Source organism: Pseudophryne corroboree, chromosome 8 (assembly GCF_028390025.1).
Source record: "Pseudophryne corroboree isolate aPseCor3 chromosome 8, aPseCor3.hap2, whole genome shotgun sequence".
Lineage (NCBI taxonomy): Eukaryota > Metazoa > Chordata > Amphibia > Anura > Myobatrachidae > Pseudophryne > Pseudophryne corroboree.
This window is the reverse complement of record NC_086451.1, coordinates 41,087,144-41,114,792: the sequence shown is the minus strand read 5'-3', so window position 1 is coordinate 41,114,792 and position 27,649 is coordinate 41,087,144. Positions and strand designations below refer to the sequence as shown.

The 27,649-nt window shown below is 49.3% G+C and overlaps 1 protein-coding gene across 4 annotated transcripts; it reads right to left on the bottom strand.

Annotated features, from left to right (window-relative positions):
- Positions 1-11,900: 11,900 nt before the first annotated feature.
- On the bottom strand, positions 11,901-25,975 carry ZNF628 (zinc finger protein 628). 4 transcript variants are annotated; one of them, XM_063936286.1, is made up of 2 exons: positions 25,826-25,975; positions 11,901-18,500 (listed from the first exon to the last, which is right to left on the bottom strand). In XM_063936286.1, exon 2 carries the CDS (start codon positions 18,484-18,486, stop codon positions 15,208-15,210), a length of 3,279 nt encoding a protein of 1,092 aa, XP_063792356.1. In that variant the 5' UTR covers positions 18,487-18,500; positions 25,826-25,975; the 3' UTR covers positions 11,901-15,207. The 4 variants fall into 4 exon arrangements, with proteins under 4 accessions (XP_063792356.1, XP_063792354.1, XP_063792353.1 ...); XM_063936284.1 differs by lacking the exon at positions 25,826-25,975 and adding an exon at positions 20,460-20,737; XM_063936283.1 differs by lacking the exon at positions 25,826-25,975 and adding an exon at positions 20,172-20,416.
- Positions 25,976-27,649: the final 1,674 nt, after the last annotated feature.

Sequence of the window (27,649 nt, the reverse complement as noted above, 5' to 3'; positions counted from 1 at the left end):
GATTTGAGGTTGACCCATGGCTGCACTGGAAGGCAGTCCGGCTCCTTTTATTTCTCAGAGTGGCTGCGTGCCATACCACGCAGTCAGCTTCAAAATGTTCCGGACACGCCTGCGTTGTTGGGACCTCGCCGCAAACACAACACAACGCGCATCTGGGATCAATTGGTTAAAATAAGAATTTACTTACCGATAATTCTATTTCTCGTAGTCCGTAGTGGATGCTGGGGACTCCGTCAGGACCATGGGGTTTAGCGGCTCCGCAGGAGACAGGGCACAATAATAAAAGCTTTAGGATCAGGTGGTGTGCACTGGCTCCTCCCCCTATGACCCTCCTCCAAGCCTCAGTTAGGATACTGTGCCCGGACGAGCGTGCATAATAAGGAAGGATATTGAATCCCGGGTAAGACTCATACCAGCCACACCAATCACACCGTACAACCTGTGATCTGAACCCAGTTAACAGTATGATAACAACGAAGGAGCCTCTGAAAAGATGGCTCACAACAAGAATAACCCGATTTTTGTAACAATAACTATGTACAAGTATTGCAGACAATCCGCACTTGGGATGGGCGCCCAGCATCCACTACGGACTACGAGAAATAGATTTATCGGTAAGTAAATTCTTATTTTCTCTAACGTCCTAAGTGGATGCTGGGGACTCCGTCAGGACCATGGGGATTATACCAAAGCTCCCAAACGGGCGGGAGAGTGCGGATGACTCTGCAGCACCGAATGAGAGAATTCCAGGTCCTCCTCAGTCAGGGTGTGCCCCTGACCAAGTAGCAGCTCGGCAAAGTTGTAAAGCCGAGACCCCTCGGGCAGCCGCCCAAGATGAGCCCACTTCCTTGTGGAATGGGCTTTTACTGATTTTGGCTGTGGCAAGCCTGCCACAGAATGTGCAAGCTGAATTGTACTACAAATCCAGCAAGCAATCGTCTGCTTAGAAGCAGGAACACCCATCTTGTTGGGTGCATACAGGCTAAACAGCGAGTCAGATTTTCTGACTCCAGTCGTCCTGGAAACATATATTTTCAGGGCCCTGACAACGTCAAGTAACTTGGAGTCCTCCAAGTCCCTAGTAGCCGCAGGTACCACAATAGGTTGGTTCATGTGAAAAACAGAAAACACCTTAAGGAGAAATTGAGGACGAGTCCTCAATTCTGCCCTGTCAGAATGAAAAATTAAGTAAGGGCTTTTATATGATAAAGCCGCCCATTCTGACACACGCCTGGCTGAAGCCAGGGCTAATAGAATCTTCACCTTTCATGTGAAATAATAAGAATTTACTTACCGATAATTCTATTTCTCGGAGTCCGTAGTGGATGCTGGGGTTCCTGAAAGGACCATGGGGAATAGCGGCTCCGCAGGAGACAGGGCACAAAAGTAAAGCTTTTACAGGTCAGGTGGTGTGTACTGGCTCCTCCCCCTATGACCCTCCTCCAGACTCCAGTTAGGTACTGTGCCCGGACGAGCGTACACAATAAGGGAGGATTTTGAATCCCGGGTAAGACTCATACCAGCCACACCAATCACACCGTACAACTTGTGATCTAAACCCAGTTAACAGTATGATAACAGAGGAGCCTCTGAAAGATGGCTTCCTAAACAATAACCCGAATTAGTTAACAATAACTATGTACAAGTATTGCAGATAATCCGCACTTGGGATGGGCGCCCAGCATCCACTACGGACTCCGAGAAATAGAATTATCGGTAAGTAAATTCTTATTTTCTCTATCGTCCTAAGTGGATGCTGGGGTTCCTGAAAGGACCATGGGGATTATACCAAAGCTCCCAAACGGGCGGGAGAGTGCGGATGACTCTGCAGCACCGAATGAGAGAACTCCAGGTCCTCCTTTGCCAGGGTATCAAATTTGTAAAAATTTACAAACGTGTTCTCCCCTGACCACGTAGCTGCTCGGCAGAGTTGTAATGCCGAGACCCCTCGGGCAGCCGCCCAAGATGAGCCCACCTTCCTTGCGGAATGGGCCTTAACAGATTTAGGCTGTGGCAGGCCTGCCACAGAATGTACAAGTTGAATTTTGTTACAAATCCAACGAGCAATCGACTGCTTAGAAGCAGGTGCACCCAACTTGTTGGGTGCATACAGTATAAACAGCGAGTCAGATTTTCTGACTCCAGCCGTCCTTTAAATGTATATTTTTAAGGCTCTGACAACGTCCAACAACTTGGAGTCCTTCAAGTCGTCTGTAGCCGCAGGCACTACAATAGGCTGGTTCAGGTGAAACGCTGATACCACCTTAGGGAGAAAATGCGGACGCGTCCGCAGCTCTGCCCTATGTCGAATGGAAAATTAAATAAGGGCTTTTATAAAACAAAGCCGCCAGTTCAGATACTCTCCCGGCCGAAGCCAGGGCCAGTAACATAGTCACTTTCCATGTGAGATATTTCAAATCCACATTCTTTAGTGGTTCAAACCAATTGGATTTGAGGAAATCTAAAACTACATTTAGATCCCACGGTGCCACCTTAGGCACCACAGGAGGCTGTATATGCAGTACTCCTTTGATAAAATTCTGGACCTCAGGGACTGAGGCCAATTCTTTTTGGAAGAATATTGATAGGGCCGAAATTTTGAACCTTAATAGATCCCAATTTGAGACCCATAGACAATCCTGATTGCAGGAAATGTAGGAAAACGACCCAGTTGAAATTCCTCCATCGGAGCACTCCGCTGCTCGCACCACGCAACATATTTTCGCCAAATACGGCGATAATGCTTCGCGGTGACTTCCTTCCTTGCCTTTATCAAGGTAGGAATGACTTCTGCTGGAATGCCTTTTCCTTTTAGGATCTGGCATTCAAACGCCATGCCGTCAAACGCAGCCGCGGTAAGTCTTGAAAAAGACAAGGACCCTGCTGAAGCAGGTCCCTTCTCAGAAGTAGAGGCCACGGATCGTCCGTGACCATCTCTTGAAGTTCCGGGTACCAAGTCCTTCTTGGCCAATCCGGAGCCACTAGTCTTACTCCTCTTTGCCGTATAATCCTCAATACCTTTGGTATGAGAGGCAGAGGAGGAAACACATATACCGACTGGTACACCCAAGGTGTTACCAGCGCGTCCACAGCTATTGCCTGCGGATCTCTTGACCTGGCGCAATACCTGTCCAGTGTTTTGTTGAGGCGAGACGCCATCATGTCCACCATTGGTTTTACCCAACGGTTTAATAGCATGTGGAAAACTTCTGGATGAAGTCCCCACTCTCCCGGGTGAAGGTCGTGTCTGCTGAGGAAGTCTGCTTCCCAGTTGTCCACGCCCGGGATGAATACTGCTGACAGTGCTATCACGTGATTCTCCGCCCAGCGAAGGATCCTGGCAGCTTCTGCCATTGCCCTCCTGCTTCTTGTGCCGCCCTGTCTGTTTACATGGGCGACTGCCGTGATGTTGTCCGACTGGATCAACACCGGTCTTCCTTGAAGCAGAGGTTCCGCCTGGCTTAGAGCATTGTAGATTGCTCTTAGTTCCAGAATGCTTATGTGAAGAGACTTTTTCAGGCTCGACCACACTCCCTGGAAATTTCTTCCCTGTGTGACTGCTCCCCAGCCTCTCAGGCTGGCATCCGTGGTCACCAGGACCCAGTCCTGCATGCCGAATCTGCGGCCCTCCAATAGATGAGCCTCCTGCAACCACCACAGAAGGGATACCCTTGTCCTCGGCGACAGGGTTATCCGCAGGTGCATCTGAAGATGCGACCCTGACCATTTGTCCAACAGATCCCTTTGCATGGAATCTGCCGAAAGGGATTGCTTCGTAAGAAGCTACCATTTTTTCCCAGGACTCTTGTGCATTGATGTACAGACACCTTTCCTGGTTTTAGGAGGTTCCTGACCAGGTCAGATAACTCCTTGGCTTTTTCTTCGGGAAGAAAATCCTTTTTCTGAACTGTGTCCAGAATCATCCCCAGGAACAGCAGACGAGTTGTCGGCATTAATTGGGATTTTGGAATATTCAGAATCCATCCGTGCTGCTTTAGCACCTCTTGAGATAGTGCTAAACCCATCTCTAGCTGTTCTCTGGACCTTGCCCTTATTAGGAGATCGTCCAAGTATGGGATAATTAATACGCCTTTTCTTCGAAGAAGAAATATTATCTCGGCCATTACCTTTGTAAAGACCCGAGGTGCCGTGGACAAACCAAACGGCAGCGTCTGAAACTGATAGTGACAGTTTTGTACAACGAACCTGAGGTACCCCTGGTGTGAGGGGTAATTGGAACGTGGAGATACGCATCCTTGATGTCCAAGGATACCATAAAGTCCCCTTCTTCCAGGTTCGCTATCACTGCTCTGAGTGACTCCATCTTGAACTTGAACTTCTTTATGTACAGGTTCAAGGACTTCAGATTTAGAATAGGCCTTACCGAGCCATCCGGCTTCGGTACCACAAAAAGAGTGGAATAATACCCCTTCCCTTGTTGTAGAAGAGGTACCTTGACTATCACCTGCTGAGAATACAGCTTGTGAATGGCTTCCAAAACCGTCTCCCTTTCTGAGGGGGACGTTGGTAAAGCAGACTTCAGGAAACGGCGAGGTGGCTCTGTCTCTAATTTCAACCTGTACCCCTGAGATATTATCTGCAGGATCCAGGGATTTACCTGCGAGTGAGCCCACTGCGCGCTGTAATTCTTGAGACGACCGCCTACCGCCCCCGAGTCCGCTTGCGAAGCCCCAGCGTCATGCTGAGGCTTTTGTAGAAGCCGGGGAGGGCTTCTGTTCCTGGGAAGGAGCTGCCTGTTGCTGTCTCTTCCCTCGTCCTCTGCCTCGTGGCAGATATGAATAGCCCTTTGCTCTCTTATTTTTAAAGGAACGAAAGGGCTGCGGTTGAAAGGTCGGTGCCTTTTTCTGTTGGGGAGTGACTTGAGGTAGAAAGGTGGATTTCCCGGCCGTAGCCGTGGCCACCAAATCCGATAGACCGACCCCAAATAACTCCGCTACGCATCGCCTGTCCACTGTCGTGTCCATAAAGCTCTTCTGGCCGAAATGGACCTAGCACTTACCCGTGATGCCAGTGTGCAGATATCTCTCTGTGCATCACGCATATAAAGAAATGCATCCTTTATTTGTTCTAACGACAGTAAAATATTGTCCCTGTCCAGGGTATCAATATTTTCGATCAGGGACTCTGACCAAACTACCCCAGCACTGCACATCCAGGCAGTCGCAATAGCTGGTCGTAGTATAACACCTGCATGTGTGTATATACCTTTTTGGATATTTTCCATCCTCCTATCTGATGGATCTTTAAGTGCGGCCGTCTCAGGAGAGGGTAACGCCACTTGTTTTGATAAGCGTGTTAGCGCTTTGTCCACCCTAGGAGGTGTTTCCCAGCGCTCCCTAACCTCTGGCGGGAAAGGGTATAAAGCCAATAACTTCTTTGAAATTAGCAGTTTTTTATCGGGGCACCCCACGCTTCATCACACACGTCATTTAATTCTTCTGATTCGGTAAAAACTACTGGTAGTTTTTTCACACCCCACATAATACCCTGTTTAGTGGTACCTGTAGTATCAGCTAAATGTAACATCTCCTTTATTGCCAAAATCATATAACGTGTGGCCCTACTGGAAAATACGGTTGATTCGTCACCTTCACCACCGGAATCAGTGCCTGTGTCTGGGTCTGTGTCGACCGACTGAGGCAAGGGGCGTTTTACAGCCCCTGACGGTGTTTGAGGCGCCTGGACAGGCACTAATTGAGTGTCCGGCCGCCTCATGTCGGCAAACGACTGCTTAAGCGAGTTGACGCTATCCCGTAATTCCACAAATAAAGGCATCCATTCTGGTGTCGACCCCCTAGGAGGTGACATCCTCATATTTGGCAATTGCTCCGCCTCCACACCAATAACGTCCTCATACATGTCGACACACACGTACCGACACACAGCAGACACACAGGGAATGCTCTATACGAAGACAGGACCCACTAGCCCTTTGGGGAGACAGAGGGAGAGTCTGCCAGCACACACCAAAAAGCGCTATATATGACAGGGATAGCCTTATGATTAAGTGCTCCCTTATAGCTGCTTTTATATTAATATATTGCCATTTATTTTGCCCCCCCTCTCTGTTATACCCTGTTTCTGTAGTGCAGTGCAGGGGAGAGACCTGGGAGCCTTCCTGACCAGCGGAGCTGTGACAGAAAATGGCGCCGTGTGCTGAGGAGATAGGCCCCGCCCCTTTTTCGGCGGGCTCGTCTCCCGCTATTTAGTACATTTAGGCAGGGGTAAATATCTCCATATAGCCTCTGGGGCTATATGTGAGGTATTTTTAGCCTTTTTAAAGGTTTTCATTTGCCTCCCAGGGCGCCCCCCCCCCAGCGCCCTGCACCCTCAGTGACTGCCGTGTGAAGTGTGCTGAGAGGAAAATGGCGCACAGCTGCAGTGCTGTGCGCTACCTTAAGAAGACTGCAGGAGTCTTCAGCCGCCGATTCTGGACCTCTTCTTGCTTCAGCATCTGTGAGGGGGCCGGCGGCGTGGCTCCGGTGACCATCCAGGCTGTACCTGTGATCGTCCCTCTGGAGCTTCATGTCCAGTAGCCAAGAAGCCAATCCATCCTGCACGCAGGTGAGTTCACTTCTTCTCCCCTCTGTCCCTCGTTGCAGTGATCCTGTTGCCAGCAGGAATCACTGTAAAATAAAAAACCTAAGCTAAACTCTCTAAGCAGCTCTTTATGAGAGCCACCTAGAATTGCACCCTTCTCGGCCGGGCACAAAAATCTAACTGGAGTCTGGAGGAGGGTCATAGGGGGAGGAGCCAGTACACACCACCTGACCTGTAAAAGCTTTACTTTTGTGCCCTGTCTCCTGCGGAGCCGCTATTCCCCATGGTCCTTTCAGGAACCCCAGCATCCACTTAGGACGATAGAGAAATTTTAATTCCACAGTGGTGAGTGGATCACCAATGTGACTTTAGGAAACTCAAAACAACATTGAGATCCCAAGGTGCCACTGGGGGCACAAAAGGAGGCTGTATATGCAGTACCCCTTTTACAAACGTCTGAACTTCAGGCACTGAAGCCAGTTCTTTCTGGAAGAAATTTGACAGGGTCGAAATTTGAACCTTAATGGACCCTAATTTTAGGCCCATAGACAGTCCTGTTTTCAGGAAATGTAGGAAACGACCCAGTTGGAATTCCTCTGTAGGGACCTTCTTGGCCTCACACCACGCAACATATTTTCGCCAAATGCGGTGAAAATGTTTTGCGGTTACATCCTTCCTGGCTTCGACCAGGGTAGGGATGACTTCATCTGGAATGCCCTTTCAGGATCCGGCGTTCAACTGCCATGCCGTCAAACGCAGCAGCGGTAAGTCTTGGAACAGACAAGGCCCCTGCTGGAGCAGGTCCTTTCTTAAAGGTAGAGGCCACGGTTCTTCCGTGAGCATCTCTTGAAGTTCCGGGTACCAAGTCCTTCTTGACCCATCCGGAACCACGAGTATCGTTCTTACTCATCTCCTTCTTATGATTCTCAGTACTTTTGGTATGAGATGCATAGGAGGGAACACATACCCTGACTGGTACACCCACAGTGTTACCAGAGCGTCCACCGCTATTGCCTGAGGGTCCCTTGACCTGGCGCAATATTTGTCTAGTTTTTTGTTCAGGCGGGACGCCATCATGTCCACCTTTGGTTTTTCCCAACGGTTTACAATCATGTGGAAGACTTCCCGCTGAAGTCCCCACTCTCCCGGGTGGAGGTTATGCCTGCTGAGGAAGTTTGCTTCCCAGTTTTCCATTCCCGGAATTAACACTGCTGAGAGTGTTATCACATGATTTTTCGCCCAGCGAAGAATCCTTGCAGTTTCTGCCATTTCCCTCCTGCTTCATGTGCCGCCCTGTCTGTTTACGTGGGCGACTGCCGTGATGTTGTCCCACTGGATCAATACCGGCTGACCTTGAAGCAGAGGTCTTGCTAAGCTTAGAGCCTTGTAAATTGCCCTTAGCTCCAGTATATTTATGTGAAGAGAAGTCTCCAGACTTGATCACACTCCCTGGAAATTTTTTCCTTGTGTGACTGCTCCCCAGCCACTCAGGCTGGCATCCGTGGTCACCAGGACCCAGTCCTGAATGTCGAATCTGCGGCCCTTTCATAGATGAGCACTCTGCAGCCACCGCAGAAGAAAACACCCTTGTCCTTGGAGACAGGGTTGTCCGCTGATGCATCTGAAGATGCGATCCGGACCATTTTCCCAGCAGATTCCACTGAAAGGTTCTTGCGTGAAATCTACCGAATGGGATCGCTTTGTAAGAAACCACCATTTTTCACAGGACCCTTGTGCAATGATGCACTGATACTTTTCCTGGTTTTAGGAGGTTCCTGACTAGCTCGGATAACTCCCTGGTCTTCTTCTCCGGGAGAAAACATCCTTTTCTGGACTGTGTCCAGAATCATTCCTAGGAACATTAGACGTGTCGTCGGAAAAAGCTGCGGTTTTGGAATATTTAGAATCCACTCGTGCTGTCGTAGAACTACTTGAGATAGTGCTACTCCGACCGCCAACTGTTCTCTGGACCTTGCCCTTATCAGGAAAGCGTCCATATTTCTTTTAGGAAGAATCATCATTTCGGCCATTACCATGGTAAAGACCCGGGGTGCCGTGGACAATCCAAACGGCAGCGTCTGAACTGATAGTGACAGTTCTGTACCACGAACCTGAGATACCCTTGGTGAGAAGGGCAAAATTTGGACATGTAGGTAAGCGTCCCTGATATCCAGTGACACCATATCGTCCTGGTTCGCTATCACTGCTCTGAGTGACTCCATCTTGATTTGAACCCTTGTATGTAATTGTTCAAATCTTTTAGATCTCACCGAGCCGTTTGGCTTCAGTACCACAATATAGTGTGGAATAATACCCCTTCCCTTGTTGTAGGAGGGGTACTTTGATTATCACCTGCTGGGAATACAGCCTGTGAATTTCTTTCCAATACTGCCTCCCTGTCGGAGGGAGACGTTGGTAAAGCAGACTTCAGGAACTTGTGAGGGGAAGACGTCTCGAATTTCCAATGTACACCTGGGATACTACGTGTAGGATCCAGGAGTCCACTTGCGAGTGAGCCCACTGCGTGCTGAAACTCTTGAGATGACCCCCCACCGCACCTGAGTCCGCTTGTATGGCCCCAGCGTCATGCTGCGGACTTGGCAGAAGCTGTGGAGGACTTCTGTTCCTGGGAATGGGCTGCCTGCTGCAGTCTTCTTCCCTTTCCTCTAACCCTGGGCAGATATGACTGGCCTTTTGCCCGCCTGCCTTTATGGGTACGAAAGGACTGAGACTGAAAAGACTGTGTCCTTTTCTGCTGAGATGTGACTTGGGGTAACAAAAGTGGATTTTCCAGCTGTTGCCATGGCCACCAGGTCCGATGGACCGCCCCTTTATACGGCAATACTTCCATGTGCCGTCTGGAATCTGCATCACCTGACCACTGTCGTGTCTATAAACATCGTCTGGCAGATATGGACATCACATCTACTCTTGATGCCAGAATGCAAATATCCCTGTGCGCATCTCGCATATATAGAAATGCATCCTTAAAATGCTCTATAGTCAATAAAATATTGTTCCTGTCAAGGGTATCAATATTTTCAGTCAGGAAATCCGACCAAGCCCCCCCAGCGCTGCACATCCAGGCTGAGGCGATTGCTGGTCGTAGTATAACACCAGTATGTGTGTATATACTTTTTAGGATATTTTTCAGCTTCCTATCAGCTGGCTCTTTGAGGGCGGCCGTATCTGGAGACGGTAACGCCACTTGTTTTTATAAGCGTGTGAGCGCCTTATCCACCCTAAGGTGTGTTTCCCAACTCGCCCTCACTTCTGGCGGGAAAGGGTATACCTCCAATAATTTTCTATCGGAGGAAACCCACGTATCATCACACACTTTAATTTATCTGATTCAGGAAAAACTACAAGTAGATTATTCCCACCCTACATAATACCCTTATTTGTGGTACTTGTAGTATCAGAAATATGTAACACCTCGTTCATTGCCCTTAACATGTAACGTGTGGCCCTAAAGGAAAATACGTTTGTTTCTTCACCGTCGACACTGAAGTCAGTGTCCGTGTCGACCAACTGAGGTAAATGGGCGTTTTTACAAGCCCCTGACGGTGTCTGAGACGCCTGGACAGGTACTAATTTGTTTGCCGGCCGTCTCATGTCGTCAACCGACCTTGCATCGTGTTGACATTATCACGTAATTCCTAAATAAGCCATCCATTCCGGTGTCGACTCCCTAGAGAGTGACATCACCAATACAGGCAATTTGCTCCGCCTCCTCACCAACATCGTCCTCCTACATGTCGACACACACGTACCGACACACAGCACACACACAGGGAATGCTCTGATACAGGACAGGACTCCACTAGCCCTTTGGGGAGACAGAGGGAGAGTTTGCCAGCACACACCAAAAACGCTATAATTATACAGGGACAACCCCTTATACAAGTGTTTTCCCTTATAGCATTTTCACATATGTAATCATATCGCCAAATAAGTGCCCCCCCTCTCTGTTTTAACCCTGTTTCTGTAGTGCAGTGCAGGGGAGAGCCTGGGAGCCTTCCTCACAGCAGAGCTGAGCAGGAAAATGGCGCCGTGTGCTGAGGAGAATAGGCCCCGCCCCCTAAAACGGCGGGCTCTTCTCCCGGAGTTTGTGAGATCTAGCAGGGGTTAAATACATCCATATAGCCTCAAGGGCTATATGTGATGTATTTTAGCCATAAAAAAGGTATAATACATTGCTGCCCAGGGCGCCCCCCCCAACGCCCTGCACCCTCAGTGACCGCTGGTATGAACTGTGCTGACAACAATGGCGCACAGCTGCAGTGCTGTGCGCTACCTTATGAAGACTGGAAGTCTTCTGCCGCCTGTTTCTGGACCTCTTCAACTTCGGCATCTGCAAGGGGGGTCGGCGGCACGGCTCCGGGACGAACCCCAGGGTGAGACCTGTGTTCCGACTCCCTCTGGAGCTAATGGTGTCCAGTAGCCTAAGAAGCAAATCCATCCTGCACGCAGGTGAGTTTTCTTCTCTCCCCTAAGTCCCTCGTAGCAGTGAGCCTGTTGCCAGCAGGACTCACTGAAAATAAAAAACCTAACTTAAACTTTTATTCTAAGCAGCTCAGGAGAGCCACCTAGATTGCACCCTTCTCGGCCGGGCACAAAGATCTAACTGAGGCTTGGAGGAGGGTCATAGGGGGAGGAGCCAGTGCACACCACCTGATCCTAAAGCTTTTATTATTGTGCCCTGTCTCCTGCGGAGCCGCTAAACCCCATGGTCCTGACCCTGACGGAGTCCCCAGCATCCACTTAGGACGTTAGAGAAAATGAAAATGTTGAGACTTGACATTACAATTTTACATCTACCATATACCCTCTTTTGACAGCTCAGCAAGTGTCTGATTCCTCGTCAGGCGCAAAGTGGCTGTGTATGCGTGATGCAACGGAAGCCTGGACTTACTACCTGATGCTAATGCCAGTTTCCGTAGGGCTAAAGTGAGGATCTGCATGGCTTCAAGTGGGATCTGTTTCTCCGTCCTCAGCAGCAACAGTCATTGGTATTGAAAATTTCTCCAGCCCCATCTTGGGAAGACATCGATCCGAAAAACAGGCTTCCCTTCTCCATATGCACAAGTATCGGGGAACGCTGTCCACGTACCCACAAGATAAGTATCTGCAAATAGCACACTTCCTGCACAGATGTTCTGAGGGTACCAAGTATTTTCATGCAGTGTTAAATTCTCCTGTTTGGGTCAAGCATTTTGGATAAATATAGGGGGGAGAGTTACAGAGACGTCACTCAGACAGTTCCCAGAAATCACAAGTTATATATGTATTTCCCATAACTTCATTAATGGATAACTATAAGAGACGGAGAACAAAAATCCTTCAAAACGTGTGCAAAGGTTTAATCAAAAGAATTGCAGGTCTTGTCAGGTCATACATAGTACATATTTACAGCATAAAACCTGTTTAATGTGTTACAACTAAAGCTACATGGAGACACTGTAATGTTGACATATAGGTCTGTAACAGTTTACAGTTTAAAACGCCTTGCTCTGTAGGGAGGCGATATTCCCGTGCACGCCAGCTTCCTGTTTCTGTTCTTAAGAGCTTGAATAAATATATAAGGCATGAAAACACAGAACAGGAAGTCCCTGCGCGTTTACTAGGGTAGCAGTACAAAGGGAGCTTATAAACACCTACCACAAACGCTAATACTCTGTAGTGCTGACAAGGAACAAAATTGTTAATACACTTAAAATGAGAGCTCAAACCACGGTAGAGGAAAACCTGTCTCCAGAACTTCAAACCATGGAGATTTGTCTTGTGACACAAGAAAAACCTAACAACTTTTCTGAAAAACTAACAATAAATTTAAGCTTGGTACACACTGGCCGATATATCATGGGTGCGTCGGCAGGTGTGTACCATATATGCGAACCATGTCGTTCAGAGACATCGCGACGGCTGTGCAGCACAGCCGATAAAATCTGCAGATATATCGGTGCATCGTGCTGTGTGTACATGTAAATGCCCGCACAGTTGTGACGTCCGGTACAACACATCGGGCCGACGATTGGTAAGTGTATATTCACTTACCAATCATTACATAGGTCTGCAGATCAGCCAGGCGGCCGATCCATCGTCCTTGTGTGTATAGTTTTACTATAGAAGGGAGAGTCTGCGATCCAGACTATTTTTTCCTAATTCTGGGTGTAATTCAGACTGGATCGCTGCGGCGGCAGCGATCGCAGTCTAAAGTCCCTTTGGGGAGGCTCGTGAGATGCTAACAGAATCTCAGGGCTGCGATCGCCTCTGCCTGACTGACCGGCCGTTGGCGGGGTCCGGACAACGCAGGCGTGTCCGGAGCACTGCGCGGGGGGGGGGGGGGGAGGGCGTGTGACGGTAGCTGCGTGACATCACGCGCAGCCATTACGTCACGGGACGAGGGCGGGTAGCGCCCGCCAGTGCAGCTACTACTCGTCGGGTGCAAGAGCATCGCTGCTGTGCGATGCTTTTGCAACCTTGCAGAGGAGGGGGGCAGGGCCTGACAAGCGGGGCGGACTAGCCCTGTGCTGGGCGTCATCCCGCATGTCAGAGTAACTGATCGTAGAGGTACTGTATTTAGCACATATACGATCAGGTCTGAATTGGGCCCTCAATTCATACAATTTGGCTAAACAATATGCTGAGAATAGCTTTAGTAAATGATTTATTTCCGCCAGAAGGTAGCAGGAATATGGATCCTAGTGTAAGTCATTGCATCAAATTGCAAAAATAATAATGTGTAGTCCTTGTTTAAATATCAAGGTCATAATCATTGCTTATTAGAGCTATTATTTTAGCTTTTTCTTAAGGCTGTTTACAGAAAAAAATAATTAGATTTAACACTCATTTAATATCAGAAACTAAGGAAAACATGTCACAATGCAAATTCATTTTGAGCATAATCTTTACAACATATAATTACTATTTTTTTTTTTGTGTTTAAATAAATAGACGCGGTTGTCAGTCAAACAAAAAGCAGATTTGATAAGTTTAACTAGTTAAATATTGTTTTGTTAACATTTATAGATTTCTGAGATTCCCCTGACAAACGAAACAGGACTAAATTCCTGTTTGCCTTAAAGGAAAACTTTGGTAAAGATACCGAATTCCTAGGTATGTGTGTGTACACATTACACACTATTATACCTACACAGAATGCGAGACATTAGACGTTGTACATAAGGGGAAATACCTAATAGGGTCAGACAGTTGGTCAGAGGTGCGGGATGTCGGTCGCAGGTCTTATTAAAGCGGCAATCATTTACAAGGCTAAACCATGCCTTATAAAAGATTGCCGCTTTAAAAAAAACATCCAAGATAGTCTGGTATACCGTACCTCCCCTATAGTTGTGTACAGGATTATCACTTTCCCAACAAAGCAAGCCATGCAAATTTCAAGGACTTCGGCAAATGTGAAAATCTGCCGGTGTAACAGTACTATTTATAATCTACCAGTATATATATATATATATATATATATATATATATATATATATATATATATAGTGTTCACGCTAGGCTGTTTTAGCAGGGTGCCGCGCCCGATTTTTTAAAGGCAAAATCCGCCCTGCCCCTTTTGCGGCGCCCTGCTAGAACAGCCACCCGCTTCCTGCCCTCCCAGCATGTAAAGATGCCATGCGCACGGCATCCATTCACGCTATGGGAGAGAGCTGGGGGAAGCCCAGCAAACCCGTCGGTGCTGGCGCGCCCCCAACAGTGACGTCGCCGGCCACAGACGCCCCCTATAGCAACGTCTGTGGGCCGCACCGACCACTAAAATGACGTTTCCATAGCCATGCCCCCTAATTTACATGGCCGCGCCCCCGTTTCGGACGCGCGCGCGCAGATATGCCCCCGGAGTCCGGTGCCCTGCCCTATTTCATTCCTAGAAGGAACACACACACATATATATATATCTCTATCTATCTATCTCCACACACATTATTTCCACTTTTTTTTTGTATTAGTTCTTAGTTCTCGACTCCTGGCTATTTCTACAGGAAAATCCATGCGCCTGCTGTAACATTAGAGGTTGTCAGGGGATACAGAAAGCAGAGCATTGGCTCCACCCCTCCTCCCCGTGAAAGTGCAATAAAGTTTTTTTTGTAGGTTGACAAAAAAAAACCAAAACTTATGTATATCATCAACCAAACTATTGCTAAAAATTCTATCATTACACATACTATAAACAATATATTACATTTTATAGCAGAGGCTGTAGCTTTAAATAAATTTCCTTCAAATCCCTTAAACCACCTCCATGCTTCACAAGGCCAACTCTTAAGAAAGGGATTATAGGGACATCGTAGCAGAGGCGAGAAGTCTTCGGTATGTAGTGGTCTTGTCGACATGTGTGATGTCATCAAGACCTAAGTCAACAACAGGTGGACAGTTAATCGCGTTATTGTTATTATATAGTTGTACTGACGTTGCCCGTGAAATGTTTTCAGTTGCATTTCACTCGTCGCTCGCCCGATGCCGGCGTTCTGTGGTCTACATATGGCTTGTCAATATCTTGAATGCGAACAAGACGTACGTATCCCAAATCTTTGCTGATCACCAGGATGCCAGCTGTATGTTAGGTTGTCTATACAGGTGTTACACTGTCCAACAGCTACTATCACTGTAATGTAGGCAACATTAAAACGTATGGACAAGCTGTACCTTTGGCGCAGCCTGCACTATCTGAATAAATGGCAATACATGTTGCATTCCCTGAACAGAATTCTTTTGGACCAACTGGATGGTCTGTACGTTCTGGTTTCCTGCATTGACGGACTGTAGATTCTGCAGGCTCTGCACATTTTGAACAGCTTGAAGTCCTTGACCGCTTGATACAGTCCTCAACTGCAAGTTCTGCGGAAGCTGCACAGTGTTGTGGCTCTGAACGCTTGGTCCCAACTGAAGCTGGTTCTGCCCAACCTGCAATCCTTGAATGTTCTCTACTAGATGCAGATTTTGATCACTCTGATAGTTATCGACCACTTGGAGGGTCTGCTCCCCCTGAGAGCCCTGGATAATAAATACTTTTTGACATTCTGGGGCAGCGTTACCAGACTCCTGCATAGTAGACATGGCTTGAAGTTGGACATTAGAAACATCTTGAATGCCCTGAATATTTTCCACTCCTTGCACACACAACCGTGTTTGCTCCCCGTCAGCATTTTGTAAGACCAAAACGTTCTGCAAACCGTCTTCCGTCTGGAGGGTTTCAAAGTGGACATCCTGAACTTCTTCCATGGATTGCAAGCTTTCCACGCTCTCCGTGGTGCTTAAAAGCTCCTCACCTGGAGAATTCTGCACAACTATTAGGTTCTGGCTCTCCTGTAAGCTGGAGACGTTTTGGGATTCTGGGAGAGCCTGTATGTGAAGGTCGGAAATGTGTGTTGTCGTTGGGCTGGCCTGGAGCTGGACATTGGATAGTTCTTGGTGGATATGGACATTAGGTATAATTGGGGAGCTAGAGAAGGTCTGCATATTAGACAGGTCTTCTGAAGATGGTAAAGTTTTAAACTGAATATTTGACACTTCCTGAGAGCTTGGTATGTTCTGTATGGTTACATCCTGTGTATTGGGTACCTGTTGAATTTGTATGTTTGCAGTCTTCTGTACGGAACTTGGGTTTATTTGCATTGTTGGTAGTTGCAAAGGGTTTTGCTCTGAGACATTCTGTAAAAAGATGAAATTTTGACCCACGGGCACCGTTTGGGCTCTGGGATAGCTCTGAATCGTTTGAAATTGAAGAGGCTGCAAATTGGGGATTTTCGGACAAGTATTCGGCATAATGAGAACATTCTTGTTTGGAGATGTAAAATTAAGGCTATTGGTTGTTTTTTGCTTTGATCTCTTCCGTGGAGCCTTGGTCTGCTGATTTTTCTGACCTGTATTGTTCTGTATCGTAACTACGTTGGAAGTATTGGGTACTACCTTCTGCTGGGACTGCAATACTTGGGCAGAGGGTAGCAGAATAAATTTTGGAGGGTTCTGTTGTGGGACTTGCACCAGGAAAAAAGTTTGTGAATTTAAAGCGTTAGGTTGGTTGCAGACTTCAAAATTCAGTGTTGCAGGCATATCCTGTACCATTTGAACTTTCTGTGAGGTGGGTGTGACCTGTCCATTCAGGGGTGCCAGTGTTTGGGCAGCCAAATCCCCATCCCCTCCAGTGTTTGTAGCATGGGTACGCAGATGTCTCTGGAGATATGAGGACATGACAAAGCCTTTGCCGCAAACGGTGCACCTGTAAGGTCTGTCACTAGAGTGCGTGCGCTGGTGTAGCTGCAAATTAGATGAATGGGTAAAAGTTTTGTCACACTTTTCACACTTATACGGCTTCTCCCCGGTGTGGGTCCTCTCGTGCTGACGCAAGTTCGAAGTCTGAGTGAAGGTTTTGCCGCACATGACGCAGGCAAACGGGCGCTCGCCCGTGTGCAGCTGCCGGTGCCGGCGGAGGCAAGAGGTGTTTTTGAATGTCTTGCCACACTCCGTACAACTATAGGGCCTCTCCCCGGTATGTAGTCGCAAGTGGTACTGATAATGGGAGGACCATTTGAACGTTAACCCGCACTCGGCGCATTTGAAGGCTCTCACGCCAGTGTGTACTCGCTGGTGGATTGACAACAGAGAAGAGCGCTTAAAAGCTTTTCCACACTCTGAACACTTGTAAGGGCGTTCTCCTGTGTGGTCTCGCATGTGGTAACGGAGCCCTGAGGAACCTTTGAAGGCTTTACTACAGTCCGTACATTTATATGGACGGTCTACCGTCTCCGGAGGGGCCGTAGCGGTAAAGGGCTGAACAATTTCAATGGTTTGTGGGCATGTGACCTCTGCCTCTGTTTGTATCAGCTGTTGCTCCTCCGTGTGGGTCCTCTGGTGCATCAAGAGGTTGGAGAGCTGCACAAACGTCTTCTCGCAAATGGAGCATTTATAAGGCCTTTCGTTAGAGTGAGTATACTGGTGGCGTGATAGCCCTGAGGCACTTTTAAACGTCTTATCACAAGAAATGCAAGAGTAGATCTGCTCTTCAGCGTGACTCTGCTGGTGCTCGAGTAGCAAGTCCTCATTCTTGAACGTCCCGTCACATGTGCCACATTTATAAAGCATCTCCAACGTCTCCATGTCCTCTGTAGTGGTCAGGAAAACCTCCGTGCCAGCTTGCACAAAAGTCTGTTCAATCGTGTGCGACTGCAAATGCTTTTGCAGGAAAGCGTCAGAGATAAACACTTTGCCACACAAGTCACATTTGTGTGTAATGCCGCCGTTATGCGTGCGCTGGTGAAGGAGAAGGTTGGAGGAGTGTGTGAAGGATTTCCCACATTCGCCGCACTTGTAGGGACGTTCTCCGGTGTGTATACGCTCGTGTTGCTTCAAGTTTGTGGACTGCGTAAAAGCCTTGCCGCACACGGTGCACACATAAGGCCTTTCTCCTGTGTGAATATTCCTGTGTCGCCTTAAGCTGGAGGAGTTTTTGAAGGCCTTCTCACAGATGTTGCATTTGTACGGCCTCTCCCCGGTATGCTGCCTCATATGGTACTGATAATGAGAGGACCACTTGAACGCCATTCCACAGACATTACATTTGAAAGACTGGAACCCTGTGTGAACGCTCTGGTGGATCTGCAATAAAGACGAGCGCTTGAAAGCTTTGCCGCAATCCCCACACTTATAAGGACGTTCCCCGGTGTGGCTTCTCTGGTGGTAGAGAAGTGCTGAAGAGCCTTTAAACGCCTTCGGACATTCTGAACACTTGTACGGCCTCTCTCCAGTATGAGTTCTTTGGTGATGAATAAGTCTGGAAGACCACTTGAACACTTTGCCACATTCATGACACTCGTACTGGTGGCTACTGGTCTCTGCTGACTGCACAGGCGGCTGCTGTTGTATTGACGAAGTTTGAATTTCCATTTCCTGCGCTCCCACCATTTTGGAGGACTTTTCTGAGAAAATATGAGATAAGAAAAAATGTAAATCTATGACTTCTGATAGTCTTTATTACATCATTTATTTTAGACGTGTTCTGTAGCTGTACCTGGTTAAGTTTAGCAGAATTAAAGCATATTTTACTGTGTTGGCCCGTAAAGTGTAAATGAATGCTGTGGATAGAACTACTCTAACAATTTGTATACTTGACAGTGCAAGCTGGACCAACTACATGAGAGATCCACTACCTTCTGTAGAAACAAGCATGGATTATAAACAGCTCTTCAGCTATGGGGCGGACACGAAAACATGGCTCGACTTGCCATTTCAGATCAGTCACCATGATCTTCGGTTTAAGTAATATAATACCCCTTTCAGGTTAAGATGCGGAGTTGCACCTGGGAATTTGTAGACAGCTCCAACCGGGATGTAGTCATGTGACCAGCGGTCTGGATCTCGCCGGTCACTATACTGACACTGGAATCCCGATCTCTGGTCAGCCCAACAGTCGGCATGCCAACTAACAGGGACTATTCCCACTTGTGGGTGTCCACGACACCCATACAGTGGGAACAGAGCCTGTGGCGAGCGTAGCCCGCAAGGGGATCACTAGCGCTTGCCCCTCCCCGCTAGCAATCTGGAGACCGGGATCCCAGGGTCAGTATGGTGACGTCCGGGATCCCAAACGCCGGTCTCCCGATACCAACCCCCCTGCAACCCCGGATGTGACCCAGCTGAGACTCTTTTCAGACTGGTGGCAGGACCTGGCTTTATGCAGGTCGGCAACTTCTCGGCCCATGTGTGTAGGGCCGACTCTTCCTGTGTTGTAAATGGGTCCATCGAACCGGTTTACCCGTTTACATGGAGTCTCATCGGGGTTGGATTCTCGGATAACTGGACCCGGGCTGACAGAAGTTACGGGTTTACGTACAATAACCCGGAACTTTCATGTCAGTGGAAAAGGGGTATAATAGACACATTCCAAAATATAATTCTACCCAAAATGAATAGCTTAGTTTTGATTTGAAATTAGGTAAGATTTGTGTAATGAAACAAAAACATCCGGAACGAGGGAGATGGATTATAGCGGCAATTATCGTGACACTATAAGCTCGCCCTGCCTCAATAACGCAGAAAAGTATTAATATCTCGGCCGACCAAAGCGGGGGGAAAGAAAACCGCCCCCTCTGGCAATACGTGCAAGACCCACAAGGCTTCAGCCTAGTGTTGAGGCGCTGTGTCTTACCTGGCAGCCTGCCCAACTGTGCACATGCGGGATCTCGCCAAGAGCACCAGATCTCCTGCGCAGTCAGACCCACATGGAAGCTGCCACACACGCCTCAGTTATGCTGCCGGTAGGCAGCAACACTGCGCTTACTGTTTTTAACAATACTTGAATGATCCCGTATGGCGATGTTTGCAGAAAAGCAATTTTTTTATCTGCTTTCATAGATATCAGCGTCCGCTGTAACTGGTCAATGCAATTAGCTGCGATAAGGTCGATTGCAATAGCGCCACAGCACGTGCTACGCCCTCCAAGTGGCCCAAACTCACATTGGACTCAAAGATTTTTGTATGCGAGCCTGGCGGTACCGTCAGCGCGATATACAGCTATTACACTGCGCCATACGTGTCACACAGCAGCGGTTATGGTGCACTGGGTCACTTACCCCTCCTCTTACACCTACCCCCAATGTCTCTGATACTCCCAACAGGGATTACGCTCTCCTGAGGGGACAGGCGCATAGCAACCAACAGCCTCCCACAGGCCATTCCCTCAGCGAGAGGCGCGTCCTGGCTGCTCAGGGGATCGGGAGCGCGGGTTAGGGGATTGGGGGCGCGGGTCAGGGGATTGGGGGCGCGGGTCAGGGCTTCGGGAGCGCGGGTAAGGGGATTGGGGGCGCGGGTCAGGGGATCGGGAGCGCGGGTCAGGGGATCGGTCGCTCAACCACAGCGGGTGCACATGAAGCTATTACCTGCAGGTGTCACCGCGTCTTCCACCACGGCAATATTCCCCGGCCTCCCGGCATGCAATGCGACGAGGCCGACAGTCGCGCTGCCACCGACGTCATTACTGCGCGTCTCATTATCCGTCACTGGCCGCGTTACCAGTGGAGACGTACCGAGTTCAACTTCAGACAGCAAAGTGCACACAGCGCTGGCCGCTCCCTTCCATGCACACAGTACAGCGCCGGCCCCATCTCTCCCCCTGCACACAGTGCAACATGGGGGTGCAGTATGGCTGTGTGCAGGGTGACAAGGGGGTGCAGTAAGGCTGTGTGCAGAGTGACATGGGGGTGCAGTATGGCTGTGTGCAGGGTGACAAGGGGGTGCAGTAAGGCTGTGTGCAGAGTGACAAGTGGGTGCAGTATGGCTGTGTGCAGGGTGACAAGGGGGTGCAGTAAGGCTGTGTGCAGAGTGACAAGTGGGTGCAGTAAGGCTGTGTGCAGGGTGACATGGGGCTGCAGTATGGCTGTGTGCAGGGTGACATGGGGGTGCAGTATGGCTGTGTGCAGGGTGACAAGGGGGTGCAGTAAGGCTGTGTGCAGGGTGACATGGGGGTGCAGTATGGCTGTGTGCAGGGTGACATGGGGGTGCAGTATGGCTGTATGCAGGGTGACATGGGGGTGCAGTATGGCTGTGTGCAGGGTGACATGGGGGTGCAGTATGGCTGTGCAGGGTGACAAGGGGGTGCAGTAAGGCTGTGTGCAGGGTGACAAGTGGGTGCAGTAAGGCTGTGTGCAGGGTGACATGGGGGTGCAGTATGACTGTGTGCAGGGTGACATGGGGGTGCAGTATGGCTGTGTGCAGGGTGACATGGGGGTGCAGTAAGGGTGACATAGGGGGTCCAGGATATATATATATTCCTCCAACAAGGCACGGCACTCACAGGGACTCGTCTCATCAACAGTTTAATCACGGTGTTCACATCTACATGTTTCGAGGCTATCGCCTCTTCCTCAGGACACACCAACAAAAATTTTTGTTGGTGTGTCCTGAGGAAGAGGCGATAGCCTCGAAAAATGTAGATGTGAACACCGTGATTAAACTGTTGATGAGACAAGTCCCTGTGAGTGCCGTGCCTTGTTGGAGGAATACGTGTATTTGCATCAGGCACCGGGACCAGCTGTATGTAAGCAGGGAGTGCCGGCTGATTTGGAATTCTATATATATATATATATATATATATATATATATATATATATATAACATGTGTATTCCTGCACTCACATCAGTACTTTTCACAACAGTAGGGTGCTCCCTAGTGGAAATCTCCCCAAATAGGGTGGATCCACAATATTTAACCAAAAAGTCCAACAATGTGGAGGTGCACTCATCAGGTTCAATCAGTCAACGGTTTTGATTTGTTCACGACAACTTTATTGCAGTATATATTCAGCTCAATTGGTCGACGTTTCGATCCTCATTCGCGGATCTTTCTCAAGACAAGCTTCGATTTTTATACAATTTTTGAAAGCATCTTAAATTGATTACTACAAAAAACAAAAGACAATAGATAGAGTAACTCTCTTATAGGAACAAACACAAAACATTTGTATATAGACTGCCACACTCCAACAATATTAGGATACAAGGGTCTCTCTGACACCCAATGTGATTCAAATGTAATATCACACCTATGTTTATATTAGCCAAGCGTGCTCACCAGTCCCACGTCCAGAAAAATCAACACCAGTGTGTACTAAGGTATTTCTCTTAACCGTATACTGGCTGTGGTAACAAGACAATATCCACTTACTCAGAGAATCAATGTCTCATGTTCAGACAAAAAATGTGCTGTATGATTTGGTCAGACTTAATGCTAACAGGTTTCTGTAGGGGTAAATAAGGCAAAAGGATATATACATATAAATATGCATACATATGTGGATGCATATATACACCCACATAATTACACAACAGCATGTGCATAGCCACATACTCAATTGACTTCAATAAATCCCTCATTCCAATTACCACCAGTGAGACAATTTAAACTGCAATACTTACTCATGTGCTTACTTAGCCACACAACCTCAAGGCAACTCTGACAACCTAGGAGATCACTGTAAGAACAATACACTCAGTTCTTCCTCCAATAGTCTAAAAGATAAAGATCTACCACCTACTCATGCTAATGTAATAGCAGTACTCACCCACACTACAGGAAATGCTGACACGCTCTACAGCCACAACTTTGACTGGCAAAATGACCAGACCTTTATACCCCTTACCCCGGAATTTATATATATATATAAAAAAGCTGGCACTCGTTCACAAACATAAAGTAAATGCCTGGTTGCCCTCCTAAAATACGTCTTGCAACGTATGGAAATAGCAGGTAGAAGGCGGCACTCCAAGGGCTTAGAAATCACTGAAAAAGATAGGTGCTGAACACCATAAGCTGCAGCTTATGGTGTGCAGCACCTTTTTCAGTGATTTCTAAGCCCTTGGAGTGCCGCCTTCTACCTGCTATATATATATATATATATATATATATATGTGTGTGTATGTATATATATATATATATATGTGTGTGTGTGTGTATATATATATATGTATTTTTGCAGCAGGGTACACTGTTCCACAGGGAATTCATTGGTGTGTAGAATGGATCTTGATCCAGAGGCACCAACAGGCTAAAGGTGCATACACACGGAGCGATATAGCTGAGAGATTTTGACTATATAGTCAAAATCGCTCAGAAAGTTAGTGCATATCTCTCCATGTGTACACAGCCAGCGATAGCGATGCGCGTCCCCGCCAGATCGCTATCGCTGCTAAAAATACACTGTGCAGGCAAGTCAGTTTTGGCTAGGTCGCTGGAAAAGAAAAAGCATCCCTTTGCTTAAATGAGTTAGCCAAAATCGCTCATAGTCAAAATCGCTGGAAAAGTTAGTCAAAATCTCCTACAGCCAGTTCAAGGGAAATCTCTCAGTCAAAATCTCTCCGTGTGTATGCACCTTAAAGCTTTAGGCTGTCCCAGGATACATTGGGGCCTCCTCTGTAACCCCGCCTCCAGGAACTGTGAGCTCAGTTTCGAGTTGGTGCTAGTAGAAGCAGGTCACCTAACGGGGGCTGCGCTGGGCAGCCCTGAAAATGTTTTCGAAGAAGACTTCAAGGGACGCAGCACTGTTATGTCAGACTGACATTCAGCGCTGCGTCTCCGTCACCTCCCAAGCGGCGTCGCATACTCCCGCGGCCTGTTCCTGGGTACTTGCGGCGGAGACGCTCCGGCTGTAGGCACACAGTCGCAGACGCTCTCCTGGTTCATGTGACTGCTACGGGGAGGAGGTAAGCGGGTTCCCCAGGCGGGACCCGCCATTAAATCGCGTTCCAATCGCATGTCTAGGGAGACGGACTGCGACGCTGGCGTGGACACTGTCTCCGAGCTGGGACCCCACTATAGCCGCCAGGGCATAGGAGTACAGGTTGTGTGTACCAACGCCCCTGTTAATAAGGCTCCGTAGTACCGGCGGTGAGGCCCAGCATAGGAAAGTTGGTGCATGACCTGTAGCCCCTCCCCGGCCCAGGGCGACATCTGAGATTTTCCCACCCTGGAGCTTCCTCACACTCCCTGACTGAGACGCTGGGCGCCATCTTAGGTATACTGTAGCTGTGGTTGGTCTCCGGGACTGCAGGGCAAGGTCTCCCTTGTAAAGCCATCTGTATACAGCTCTGTAACTTTACAAACACTTGAATATTGTACATGTCTTTACACAGACAGCATTAGTTAAGAAGTGTACCGATTACAGAATATATTGTACGAGTATACTGATATATTCCTCCGGTCTAGGACCGCGCTGTGTTATTTATATATATATATATATATATATATATATATATAGGTGTACGAAAGGTGTCCGGCACTCCAACAAGCAATCACACTGCGCCCGGTGCCCTCACAGCCATGATGAAACGAATATACAATAGTAACAGACGGCACTCACAGCATTGTAGAAACTGATGAATAAACGGTCAGACTCCGTATAGATAAATCAACGTTTCAATTTCATTACAAATTGTCGTCAGGATACAAATAAGACATTAGTATTCACACCTTATATCCCCACCGCTGTGTGCATTTCTCCCGCCCGCCGCGGCGCCAGCGCTGGACGCCGGAGCGGGACGCTGTCCGATGACGTAGCGGCTAAACGCCGTCACATCCGCTCTGAGCCCCATCACCATGGAAAACATAAACACCTCCAAGTGCTGCAGTAAATTACAAGAACATACCAATAGAATCCATACTAAAAATATGTATATATATATATATATATACTAGGTGCTTCATCGCGCCCTACGGGCGCTCTTCACACCGTCGCAAGGGGCTACGCCCCCTTAACCCTTGCATGCCTTTCTGGGGTTCAATATTTGTATTATATGGAGTATTACCTGCATTCCTTTGTTAGTGGTTAAATATTGCACAATGAAAGGGCGTGCGATGGTGAAGGAGGCGCAGCCCTTGCGATGGCGTGAACAGAACCTGCAGGGCACGATGTACAGAATGTAGCGGGTGCGGGGGGGACTGCGGATGGTGTCTGTAGATGCTGCGTGTGGAGGGGCGGCGGAAGTGGGGGTAGGGCCCGGATGGGGGAGGTGCTGCAGGTGGTGGAAGGGCAGGTGCGGGGGTGCCATTGGTGGGGGAGGGGTGGCGGAGGGGGGTACCGCGGATGGAGGAGGGTGTCTGCAGATGCTGCGGGTGGAGGGGGGCAGGTGTGGGGGGAGACATATAAGGGGGGTGGATGGTGGAGGAGGCCTGGAGGTGCTGTGGGTGGTGAAGAGGCGGAGGAGTGGGAGCCGCGGGTGGTGTAGGGGGTCTGGAGGCACAGCGTGTGGAGGAGGGGTGGAGTGCCGCATGTGGTGGAGGGGAAGGTGCGGAGGTGTGGTGCATTGGGGAGAGGTCTGGAGGCGCTGCGGGTACTGTACCTGCCAAAAAGGTAGTTGGAGGGTATGTAGTAGCAGGGCCAGGACAGGGGTGACAGGGTCAGAACAGTGGTGATGGGGCCAGGACAGGGGTGACGGGGCCAGGACAGGGGCGACGGGGCCAGGACAGAAATGACAGGGACAGGATAGGGGTGACAGGGCCAGGACAGGGGTGACAGGGCCAGTATAAGGTTGACATGGCAAGCACAGGGGTGACAGGGCCAGGATAGGGGTAACAGGGCCAGCATAAGGGTGACAGGGCCAGGATGAGGGTTAAAGGGCCAGGATAAGGGTGAAAGGGCCAGGATAAGGGTGGCAGGGCAAGGCCAGGGGTGACAGGGACATGACAGAACACAGGGCACGGGAGAGATTGGTATTAGGGACAAAACAGTGGTGACAGACAGATGTGTCTTACCGGAGTCACTGCTGCTGTTCCACTCCAACCTGTTGGGATCTGCTGCTGGTGGAGGCTTGGCATGGCTGACTCTCTTAGGCTGGAGTCCTGCTTCCTCTGCCCGTCCGCATCCCTCCTCAGTCACACACCGCAGACCTCGCGCAGCTGCCGGGCACTGTGGTAAGAGGAGACTGGGAGTGACTGGTTAGCCCCCAGGAGATGCTGCGGCTGGAGGGAGGAGGGGGTCATAGCATGCACGTGGCGCGGACCTCGCGGCTGCTGGGCACTGTGGTAAGGTGAGACTGGAAATGACTGGTTATCCCCCAGGAGACGCTGCGGCTGGAGGGAGGAGGATGTCATAGCATGCACGTGGCGCGGACCTCGCGGCTGCTGGGCACTGTGGTAAGGGGAGACTGGGAGTGACTGGTTAGCTGCCAGGAGACGCTGCGGCTGGAGGGAGGAGGGGGTCGGAGCCTGCAAGCAGCTCGGACTTCTGCAGCGCTACCCGCCGGCTAAAGTGTACGAAGGAGCTGGGCGCACCTCACTGCGGGTGGCAGCGCTGCAGCTAGCGGTGGGGTTGCTGGGGCTGGAGATAACAGAGGCAGTACGGAACCTGCACAGCGGCTGGTGCCCAACAAAACTGCAGCTAAGAAGCGTGGAATGTGCCAGAAAGTGACGCTCCTCCCCGCCAGAGAGACCCTGCTGAGTATGCTGATGTGGGGGGTTAAGCACACAGGGGTCTATTTACTAAGCCTTGGATGGAGATAAAGTCGCTGGAGATAAAGTACCAGCCAATCAGCTCCTAACTGTCATTTTTCAAACACAGCCTGTGGCATAGCAGTTACCAGGTGATTGGCTGGTACTTTATCTCCAGCGACTTTATCTCCATCCAAGGCTTAGTAAATAGACCCCACAGTGAGCCGGTGCCCGTCTGTCTGTATGACATACCCCTCACATACCGCCATACCTCCCAACTGTCCCAATTTTCGCGGGACAGTCCCATTTTTTGGGGTCTGTCCCACCCGCGGGTCGCAGTGTCCTGCGGTGGTGGGGGGGGGGAGCAGTTGGAAAGCTCCTGTACTCGCTGTTCTGCTTAGCAGAGCAGCGGTGAATAGTGAAGACAGAGGGAGAGGGGGCATCGGGGTACGGATTAATGGGGGGTTCCAGCAGCAGAGCCAGATTAAGGGGGGGGGGGGGCAGGGGGTACGTACCGTTGGCCCCACAGTTTTAGGGGGCCCCCGGCTGGAGTAGCTCTGTCCCAGCTCAGAAGCTCCCCCCCCCCCGTCCTGCCAGCAACAGTGGCAGCATTGTGCTACAGTCAGCACACGCTGCTGCGTATTGGCAGGTCTGTGGTGTTGCAGGGAGGCAGCAGTCTCCCTGCTTTCTTCTGCCTGTGCGGGTGTGTAGGGGGAGCGACCACCCCTTCTGGATTTACCTCTAGCTGAGGGGCCAAAATTCCATAAAAAATAAATAAATCCTGGAATTTGCATAAGGGGGCGTGGCCTCGTGTCCCGCGATTAGGCCACGCCCCCAACCCCACAGCAGGCACAGCAATGAGATAGGGCTCCCCTGTCTCAAGTGACCTGGGCCCCCCGGACTCATAATCAGCCCCTGGGGGCATGCCAGCAGCTCACAGAGCGCTGGGCATGCCCCCTCACTGACGAAAACGGGAGCCCTCCCGTGAAGCCACGCCCCCTTTTCGCCGAGTGTGTGTCCCTCCTTCTGCCTGAAGAAAGCTCCTGCAGAAAGTTGGGCGGTGTGCACCCCTGCCTGTGCCATGCCCATACCATCTGCTTCTGCTCCTAGTCTCCTATAGATGTGGCCAGATCTGTGACTCATTTGACT

Excerpts from the sequence above, each read along its gene's own strand:
- ZNF628 (XM_063936285.1), bottom strand. The coding sequence starts at position 20,256 with ATGGCCTGTGGGAGGCTGTTGGTTGCTATGCGCCTGTCCCCTCAGGAG. Across the intron at positions 18,501-20,153 it reads GGGTAGGTGTAAGAGGAGGG|AAAAGTCCTCCAAAATGGTG; the intron begins GTAAGTGACCCA and ends ATATTTTCTCAG.